This window comes from Bubalus kerabau, chromosome 4, assembly GCF_029407905.1.
Source record: "Bubalus kerabau isolate K-KA32 ecotype Philippines breed swamp buffalo chromosome 4, PCC_UOA_SB_1v2, whole genome shotgun sequence".
NCBI classification, from domain to species: Eukaryota; Metazoa; Chordata; class Mammalia; order Artiodactyla; family Bovidae; genus Bubalus; species Bubalus kerabau.
The window spans coordinates 43,478,828-43,489,337 of record NC_073627.1 but is presented as its reverse complement, the minus strand read 5'-3'; the positions used below and the strand labels follow the sequence as shown (position 1 = coordinate 43,489,337).

Genomic DNA, 10,510 nt, shown 5'->3' with positions numbered 1-10,510 from the left:
CCACAAGACAAGCCCAAGAATATTGGAGTGGGTATCCTATTTCTTCTCCAGCAGATCCTCCCCACCTGGGAATCAAACTGGGGTCTCCTGCATTACAGGTGGATTCTATACCAGCTGAGTTAGACCAAGATTAAGGAAGAGATAAAAAGAAATCTGATCAAAATGCAGCCAGTGAAAAACAATTAGTCCCTATAGCTGCTCTTTAAGCAGTCTCACCTGCTGCCTGGATTTCTTCCTTTAGATCATAAGGCCCTGGAGGGTCCAGGGGACCAGCGATTCTCATTCTCCAGGAGTGAGTGAGTGAAGTCGCTCAGTCCTGTCCAACTCTTTGCGACCCCATGGACTATACCCTACAAGGCTCCTCTATCCATGGGATTTTCCAAGCAAGAATACCGGAGTGGATTGCCATTTCCTTCTCCAGGAGATCTTCCCGAGCCAGGGATTGAACCCGGGTCTCCCGCATTGTAGACAGATGCTTTACCATCTGAGCCACCAGGGAAGTTTTTCTCTGGACACACCTGGAAATCAATGGAACACAGCCTTCCAGAAGGTAGAGGTCAGCATTAGGGGTAAAGGGAGGGAAGGTGGTGGGAACCTCAAACGGATCAGAAGGCTTCTCAGGAAGAGTCCAAGTATTCAGTGGCTTGTGGGCCAGACACTTGTTATGGGTACTTCAGGAATGATTATGGCATTGGAGTGGGGCATAAGAGTAGTTTATGAAGAATCTCCCTTTTACCTAAAGATTCCAGGCACATGATTAGGAGGAAAAGATCTGAGGGACTCAGTAGCTCCTTAATAACAATAGCTACACACTGTATTACAGACATTACACTTACTAATTCCATTCTGATAATAGTCTTCTGAGATGGGTGCTATTATTACCCGTGTTTTACAGATGAGGAAACTGAGGCAGGAAACTGAGATAGTAGAGCTGAGATTCTTACCCAAGAGTTCTGGTGTCTGGGTCATGCTTTTCAGCACCATGCATTTCTTTTTTTTAAAATTTTAATTGATTTGGCTGTGCCGGGTCTTCGTTACTGCTTGGGCTTTTCTCTAGTTGTGGCGCGTCGGGGCCTCTCTAGTTGCCTCTCGTTGTGAAGGACAGTATCTAGGGTGTGCAGCATCAGTAGCTGCAGCTCCTGGACTCTAGAGCATAGGCTTGATAGTTGTGGTGCATGGGCTTAGTTGCTTTGCAGCATGTGACATCTTCTGAGATCAGGGATTGGATCTACGTCTCCTGCATTGGTAGGTGGATTCTTTACCATTGAGCCACCAGGGAAGCCCAGCACCATGCATTTCTGTCTCTCCTTGAAGGAGAATGCCACTTTGTCTCACAAATGCTGATACCAAGAGTTACGTTTTGTGGCACAGAGGAAAGGACGCATGGACTAACTACAAAACTGGAGTTTTAGCCGTTGCTCAGTCACCCTATTTTTGCACCTTTCTTGAGCTGTATAATGAAGAGGGCTGGGTTAGGTTCTTTCCAACTCTGCACCACTTGTTGGCAGAAAAGCTACGTGACATGCTGTCTCCTACCTTGAAATGGCATTTTTTTCTTCTCTCCTCTCCTTTTCTCCTTTTTAGAGAGAGCCAGGAGCTCCATTCTAGAGGGAAGGGTCTGGGGCTAGGAAGCAGGAATCCTTCAATCCATTCTGCCTTCAGTTCCATCACTTGGGAAGCGGGGGAGGTGTGCTCTCCAGGTACAGGAGCAGGAACTCAGATATTGTTTAGAGCTGGTAAGGCTCAGCCCTGCCCTCTAGCCTTCTGGCTGCCAAGGCCTGGCAGAGCCATGGGTGAGTGGAGCCAAGGTACAAAGAATCAATCAGTGGAAGAAGCTTCTTGGACTTAGTGCTTTCCCCGGCTGTTATCCATCTAAACTGCAATCCGTAGAAGACAGGCATAGAAAGCCACGACTGATCAGGGTTAGGGACTCCAGGCACCTCTGGAATATTTTGTGAAATGACCTTGCCTTCATCATCAGGCACTCTGGCACTCGAGCCAGACACCAGTGGTGTGCTCATCTCATTTGATATGGATGATTCATATCATCCATAAAACACTGACAAGGCAGTGTTTTCTCTGGAAATGGAGCTTTCCCTAGATGGTAGCACTGCTTTGTATGTGATGAACGGCATCACTAAATATCTCATGATGGGTCTGTTGGAGGGGTGGGAGAAATGGAGACCCCTTCCCTCCCAGCCTGGTTTGTTGTGGATTTTTGGGCTGTGCCGTGCAGCTTGTGGGATCTTAGTTTCCTGACCAGGGATTGAACCTGCGCCCTCTGCAGTGAAAGCTCAGAGTCCTAACCACTGGACCACCAGGGAATTCTTCCCCTCCCTGCCCTGTCCCCAGCCTGTTTTATTGGAGAGCTGCTCTTTGGCCCCATCTCTCTTCCTCTACCATTGACATTAAGTGCTTCTTTTCTAACGGTGGGAGAGGGTTAAAGCTTTTACTTTGGAAAGTCATGTCCCATTTCTAGAAACCTTTCCGTGAGCTGAGGTGCCTTGTGCCGAACAAAAGCTTGTGAACTCTCATTCATGTCCAGAGAGGTCATCTACCCAAGAAATCCAGTCTCTGCTGGGCCAGGTCACGGCAGCTGTCCTGAGCAGACCTTGTCCCACAGATGGCAGAGGAATTTTGGTTCCTTTGCTTATTCATTCTAACATTTAGGTGGTGGCTTTGACAAGAGCCTCTTTGACCAGGCAAGTTCCCAGCCTGGTCACTTGATTGGAGCCACACTATCTGAAATACCCTTTGGTGACCCCATTTCCCATCCAGTCCCTGTTTTGTGAGAGGTAGAAAGTTTTATTTTCCCCAGCAGTCAGCTATCTCATGGGGAGGGAGAGCAATCAGTGAGAATTGATTCATGGTTACCATCAGTGTTCTCTTCCAATCCCACCTTCTCACCACCCCCTCTTTTGTTGCACTTGATCCAGTACACACTTCATCTTCAAAATAAAAATTTATTCAATCTGTAACAAGAACATTGAATCTGCACATTTGCGCACAAGTTCACATTTAAAAACAGCGGAGCACATCAATAATAAAAAATCTATGATACAAGTGGAACATCCCAACCAGCAGGAAGATTAAGGAAGGAGATGAGACCACTCTTTATATTCTGCTTCAAATGCCTCAAAAAGGTCCCAGAGATTCCAGGGAGCACCTGCTTTATTTAATAAAATGTGAGCATAAAAGTTTGGGATTGCCTGGGCAAAGGTTAACAGTCAGTGGGAGGGGCTTTGGGGACTTGTTTTCTACCTTTACAAGTCCTACAAAACAAAGTAGAAAGGAAAAAAGAAAAGGCACCTTAAGCTATGCCAAGCAAACCAAATTCCAATAGAACATAAAAGCCAAACAATTCCCTGTGGACTTACTGATGGGGAAACATTTCAGGGCCAGTTAGTTGCCCAGCTTCCAGACTGAGTCATCAGCTCGAGGTAAGTCCCGGGTATCGGAGGCGGCTGCTAGTGCCACTGTGAGGACACAGATGGTGGCCCTAGTCACATACCTCCTGGGGCATCTTCAAGCCGCTGAGGGCTGATTCCAGTTTAGAAATTCTGCCCCAGATCTCTGGGGCACTGAGAAAATGAGGCTGGTTCTCTTTTCACAGCAGGAGCCAGGCCCAGTCACCCTCCACTTCCAGGCTATTAAAATACAGAAGCATCTTGCAATAGCCCTCCATGGCATCCAGGGACCCCAAGCCCTGGAGAAGGGTTAGGAGTGTGCAGCTGCCTGCTCTGGTGGCAGGCAAATTTTCATTCTAATACGGCCCCTGGATGAGTTGAGGCAGTAAATAAATTTATGCCTAATACATGCCTTGATCTTTTAGTTTGGAAGGGAAAATGAATCCAAGATGCTCTTAAGTTGGATTGGTGCTGAAAGAAAGAGCTAAGATTTCATCTCATCTACCATCAAAAAGCAAAACAAAATTGAAAAACAACACTAGCCATTCACCATTACAACCATCACTATAAGACCACAGCATCACTGAGGAAATGACGACTGTTTCCATACAGCGTGTTGGCCGGGAGTGCAGGACACAGATGGAAATCAGCTCCAGGTGGCCCCCACTTCCCCATGAGGGCTGACCACAGGGCCTTGGTCTGTGTGAGGATGGCCAGGGCGGGTGCCTGGAGGAGGAGAGGGAGCGGCCATCAAGATGATGCTCCTTTTAATACTCACAATGTAAACAAAGTATCCACAGACAGTTGTTCAAAAAAGCCAAAGAATGGCTTTATTTTAAAAATTGAAAATGCCCTTGAAAATGACCCTTTTTGCATAATGCTTTCTTAGAGAGAGAAATAACTCCCACCCCCCCCCCCAAAAAAAAAACAATCTCTACTAAACATAGCTAGACCACCTCAGAACTGAAATCCTCAGCTGGAGCAAAGGAAGATGTCTGCGAGTTGCTACTCTCAGCAACTTCAGGTCTATCTGACGGCATCTGTCCGGGGCCTTTTAGCAGGAGGGGGGACCCCAGAGCCTGCGTGGTCATCCTCAGACTGTCCTTGGGGCTCTTGGTAGTTCCCAAAACAAGAAAGAGGAAATGCCAGCTGGGATACAGGTACAGAAGCAGGAGAATGCTAGGTAAAGAGCCTGAAATGTTAGGAATGATCCCAAACATTCGGAATCTGAAAGGCCATCCAAATGAGGTGAGATGAGGATGACTACAGAACAGTCCTACGTCTGCCAGAGCACACACCGCGCCTACGTTGTTTCTAAAATCAAAGAGGGGGGGGCTTTTCCTGCTGACCAGAGCGCCATCCAGATTGCAGCTCAAAATCTGTGTGCCCGGGGGCTTGCACCCCATGCACCACAATGTGACTTTTTACACACACACACACGCACACACAATCACACAGCCCTCCAGAATAAATTTTGAGTCAGGCTATGGTAGTTTTCAAAGTAAAGAGAACAAGAGGCACTGAGCGAGAGGTCAAAACTTCTACTCATCTCTGTCAATCGCCCAGACCTGCTGCTTTGGGTCTGAGTTTTCCATGAACAGAAAAGGGAAATAGGTCACCCGAGATTATCAGACCGTTTGAAGAGAATACAGTTTGGAAAGTTGTTGATAGGCTATCATGGACTTCCCCTGGACAGAACTCAGCTACGTAAATAGCACAAGAACACTCAGTTGTGGGAGTCTGAGGGCTGGCAAAACCCCGTGGCATGCTTGAATTACAGACCTCATGTAGAGAATGTTTCTTTAGGCAGGTAAATTAAATGATTAAAAAATATAATTATTTTTAAAAAAAGGCAGAGCAAGACCATTTCCTCGATGCTTAAAAAAAAGTTTCTTTCTTCACAGCGTTTGAGGGTTCCCCAACCCCCCGCATCTCTGCTGTTATTTAATGCAGTGAGAGTGAGCATTGAACACCATGGCGAGAACAGTGCAATACTGCAGACACCCAGGTGTGTCCTTCTTGATATGAGGGATGTCACCATCTCAGGGGAGTCACCGAGTGGACACGACTCTTTACCTCCATGCCAAGCCTCCTCTTCCCAACCCCGCAGTTTCCTGTCCTTTCCCCATCATCTTGGTGATGGAACTGCCTCAACCAGACAGGGAAGTGTTAATGGATGAGCCCTGGAAATTCTTAACCCTGTCTTGCAAGTCTCCTCACACTGGAACATGCCGCCTAGCAGAACACTTTACAACACATTAAATATCCAGGAGTCACAAAACTGTGTGGATGACACATCTGAACACTGAAGAAACTATTTTGGAACAGCACAGGTACCTATCATTACTACACCTTAAAAAACACTTAGGAGGTTTCTAATTGGCCTCCTGGCAGGGACGTCAGACCCAACCGCGGCCTCCTCACAGCAACTGGATTCACAGCTCATCTTGAGCACCTAGGAGTGGCCTCAGCCCACCTCTGCTGTCTCCTTTGGGTCACCCTGTCCTCACCGAGCTCTGGCCTCTGACATCATATTCACAGCCTGTGAATCTGTCGTCTTCTCTCAGTGCTGTGATGAACCCCAAACCTAAACCTCAGCTCTGTGCTTGGTGTATTTCTCAGCGATGTGGCCATCGACCAAAGCACACAGGAAGCCAATCTGTAGACCTCTTTGGTTCTGAGGAGCTGCAGAAGGCGTTCCTTCCGGGCTAAACATGTGTTCTGTAAGAAGCTGAAACGGTATTTACGGCAGGTGCTCCTGCGTTAAGGACCTCCACAATAGCAGCAAAGCAACAGCATCCTAGATGTGGTCATTAGGGGCACCTGCCCTTGCTGAGGCCTCCCTGTGGCTCTTCAGCCCAATCCATTAGGGGCTTCTGACCCGGGCAGCAGTAACACTCACATATGCTCCCTGGCTCTGATTCAGCCAATGTTCTGGGATTTCAGTCTCAAAGAGGCATCAGCCTTCAGTCACGCTGCAATCTTATTGGGAGCCTTTGGGGGTTTCTCTGAGGAGGAAGTTACTAACACATAATTTGGCAGGAGCTGGTGATTAGAAGTCTCCATTTAAATTATACCACTGTCCATAGATTCTCTGCAGATTCCTACCAACACCCATGAGTTTTATTTCTGTGGTATCTGTATGTCTTCCAGTTGCAGCTTTACTCCTTCTTAAAATGGATAAATCAAAAAGACCCTACAACAACAAAACAATGTAACAAAGTGAGGACATTATGTACATAAATACTGTATATAAACTAGAGAAATAACAAATCTTCCAGGAAAAGAAAAAAAGAAAACTTATGTCAAGTGTTAACAGTGATAATATTAAACAGAAAAACTTTGCATTCGATGGAGGTTATACATAGGTCATGTAACAATTCAAATATCTATGAAATTAAAAAGTTAGGCAGCGCTGGGAAAAACAGCATGAGGGAGGAAAATAAATTGGAAAAATATGGCCATGAAACTCAAAAGGCCCGCAGAATTATTCAAGTAACGAAAGGGTTAAAACCCTACATTTGTACTCATTTTAGAACACAAACACATTTTCAGCTGTTGTTTTTCAAACTTGTCCCTATCGTGTTTTCTCATTGGGAGGATGCTGCAGAGCACATTTCCGGGGGTAGAGGGGAAGAGGGGGAGGGGAAGAAAGGGTAGGATGACCACCTTAGTGGAGTCCATCCACCCAGAAGCTACTGGGCGTGACCACCTCTCCACCCCCAATTTCACCTCTTCTTATTTGGATTCCCTTTACAGAGGACCTCTTGGATTTCATTTGGAGGTCATTTTAAATTTAATAAAATGATTTGCTTGGGGTAAAAAAAAAAAAAAAAGTATTTGCTTGATAGGTTTACAAAGCCAGCCGTTATCATGCCTTTTTATAATGATACACTCTGGAGACCAGAAGAGATGAATTCTAGAAGACCCTCTTTGAAAGCAAAGCAGAGCCTGCCCACCTCGGGAACTCCCAATGGGCTGGGCTGAGAACATGCTGACGTCAGGCTGCCCCCTTCAGCAAATCTGAATCCAATGCATCAGGTCTGGAGACCAAACCCTCATCACACAGGCCCAGGGCAGCGCTTCCAATTTCCAGCTTCATCCCACCCTCCCCTCATCTGCTTCCTTCCTCAATCAAGCCAGCAGGCCTTTCCTAGGAGGGCAAAATGAGGAGCAGGTGGCAATTGATTGAAAAACAGCACGTTGCCTTGGATAAAGGTGTTCTTTGAAAATGAGTATTTTTTTGAGGTTTGAATTTTCCAAAAAAAAAACAACAACAAAAAAAACCAAAATGGTCTTGCCGTCCAAATCAAACTCTCTCTCTCACACACACGGGGTGGGGGTGGGGAACAAACCCTGCATGCGCCAGGAACAGTAAAACGACCAAAATATTATAAAATTAACCAATAAAGTGCATGGTTCCTTACGTATTACACCTGCCCCTTTTACAAACATTTCTTTTAGAAAGTCACGTGTACAGGCTCAGAATCACATGGTATTATAGAAGGGGTTGGTTGTCCGTTTTTTATCATTTGCTTTTCTCAGTCTCCTAAGGGGGTGAGTTCTGCCGTGCTGCTCTCGGGGCGCCACAGCCAGCCCCGGGGCCGGGCTGGTGTCCTGCAGTCCCTGGGTCGGTACCGAAGGAAGGCCTCCTTCCGAACTAGTCAATTCAGGTCCTGCCCTGGGGAGCAAACACTGCTGACTGTAACCGAACTCTTTGGCATACTGTACAAGGGGCCTCTCCACTGGCCTGCTCTGCGCGATACACTCTGTGGTTCTGAGCTGCTCTATGAAATACTTGGTGGGCTCTCGGTTCTGGGGAGTGTCTGGGTTTTCTGGGGGCTCCTGGGCCTCCATGCCCGAGTCCATTCTGAGGAAGGGCTGAAGCAGTTTGAGATGAGGGGACTCAGAGGAGACAGGCTCCCTCTCTGGCGAACAGTCTTTACAGAGGTCCAAGTAACCTAACTTGGCAAGGGAAGCTGAACGCCTCATTTGGGGTGGCTTGGGGAGCCCTACCTGGAAAGTTGCTCGGGACTCGATTTCTTTAGCGCGTCCCTTCACCACCCTGGGGCTCTGACTGGGACTCTCTATACTGTCGCTACTGGAGCTGTGTGGGAGCTGATGGGCTACAGATGTTGGGTCCAGTTTTTCTGGTTGCTCCCCGATATTATTACCCAGTTGGCTGATTAAATGCAGGTCTTCGCTACTGAACTGGGAGCCCTGATATGGCACTTCACTGGCCCTGGAGAGGGGGCCCTCCTGACTTTCTTCCCAGCTGCCCTGCTCCGTGGAGGGCTCGCTGTCTGTGGTGCTGCTCTGCCCTGTGAAGCCTTCCAGGTGAACCACCGTCTGGGGGTGCAGGTGATCCAGGCTGGCGCCACATGGTTGGGCCGTGGGACTGACAACAGGCGCTGCTGGGCTGCTCAGGGTAGGGGGCAGGTTGACCGGCCTGCTGTGCTCGTGCTGGGGAGAGGAAGAATGAGGCGGAGGTAGCACTCTGAGGTGCAGAGGAGCCTGGTCGGGGCTCAGCGTCCGGTTCAGATTTTCATCCAGAGCACAGAGGACAGTGAGGGTCTCTTCCACCTTCACTGTCCTCAGTCCCTGCACCCCACTCTTCTCACTGCTGGCTCTTTCCCACCCTGGCCCGGGATCAGGGGATGTGGCTGTGTAGGTGTATTCAATGATTTCTATCTTCTTGGGAAAGGGAGCAGGGGCCGCTGGTGTCTCCGGCCCCTGGCCTGAGACCACAGTCCTCGGCTCCCGCAGGACACCTTCGTGCTGTGGGCCATCCTGAGTTGCTGGCGCCGGGTGAGACTCCCGCAGATCAGGGGCCGGGACGATGGCAAGCTGCTCAGGACGTGGTAAAGAGCCAGACTCAGACCCACCGCATCGCCCTTGGCCCCTGCCCGTCTCTGGCTCCTTGGGGACATATGACAGTTCTGGGGCGGCTTCGTCACTCTTCCCTTTCGCTGCCGGGTCTGCCACCGAAGAATCGTTCTTGGAATTCTTGCGAGTGGACAGCGAGATCCCCGCAGGGGCAGCACCATGGTGCTCCTGTTCTTGCCGCAGGCGCTCCTCAAACTCCAAGGTGGCTCGCCTCACGGACCCGGGATACCACTTGGCACCCGGAGGCATCCCGGGACCCCAGAGCTCTTGTTCCCCCTCCGCTGGTTCCTCTTCTTCTACCTCCGCGGTGGAGGAGTGTGCGCCTGGGCACCCCTCGGGGTCTCCCTTCCCTGAGTCTTTGGCTGGTTCAGGCTGGGCTGGGCAGGAACCTTCATTCTGCTCCAGGTTTCCAGGTCTGTTCTCGGTGGCCTGGGCCCTCTCCAGGGGCAGCTCGTGGACGATGTGCTTCTTTGGTGTGTGACATGGGTTGGACAGCACGTCTCCTTTCACTTGAATCTGTCCGACTCCTTGACTGATGGATTCAATCTCAGTGACGATTTCTTTGACTGACATTGCATTTTCTGAGTGCGGCTGCATGAAGATGTCCGGGCTGACCTGTTCTGAGATTGCCTAAGAAGAGGGAACAGTGAGAAGGTTATGGTAAACTGGAGTCTGATTGAAAGAGCCAGACTGATTGCTCACTAGCTTCTGATCCAGGAGAACCTTCTGGCTCTGAGGACACAAATCATGGGGTGCCTGGAACTGTCCTCTGCCTGGGGTTACGCTCTATTTCATGGTACAAGAAAAGAACAGATTTACCAAAGGCAGAGATACAAAATTAGTCATACATCGTGTCACTGCCTATTAAACTTTTGTTCTGTTTGCTCTAATAGAATTCTGTTCCAATAGCTTGCTCCAAAAGTAAACAGTAAGTAGCCCTGGAGGCTCCTATAATCCTTATTTTCTGAAGACCCTGAGCCTTCTAGATTCAGGCCATCCTGGGGTAAACGAAACTTTTCCTCTCTAGCCTATCAACTTCTGGCCTAATCTGGTTCAAGGGGAAGAGTTCCACTGAAGGGCTCAGTGGCCGCCTTACATATGCCCAGAGTCTGAGGGAGATGGATGTCTGACTTGGAGTCTCACTGCTCTCTTCTGTCCTCTGTCTTGCCAGCTCTCATCCACTCCTCCCCCTGCTTCTCCCAGTGGCCGCACCCCAG

General features: G+C 48.8%; 1 protein-coding gene and 1 non-coding gene across 6 annotated transcripts in view; both read right to left on the bottom strand.

Moving 5' to 3' along the window:
* Window positions 1-2,251: 2,251 nt before the first annotated feature.
* On the bottom strand, window positions 2,252-2,324 carry TRNAE-UUC (transfer RNA glutamic acid (anticodon UUC)). Its single transcript has one exon. It is a non-coding gene; the product is annotated as a tRNA-Glu (tRNA).
* A 619-nt stretch (window positions 2,325-2,943) lies between these two features.
* SSH2 (slingshot protein phosphatase 2) overlaps window positions 2,944-10,510 on the bottom strand; it is a 246,769-nt gene continuing 239,202 nt past the window's right edge. For all 5 annotated transcript variants that reach the window (XM_055577066.1, XM_055577063.1, XM_055577064.1 and 2 more), the window contains one exon: window positions 2,944-9,923. In XM_055577066.1, the coding sequence (XP_055433041.1) occupies window positions 7,896-9,923 (2,028 nt within the window). In that variant the 3' untranslated portion in view covers window positions 2,944-7,895. The remainder of the gene's footprint in view (window positions 9,924-10,510) is intronic.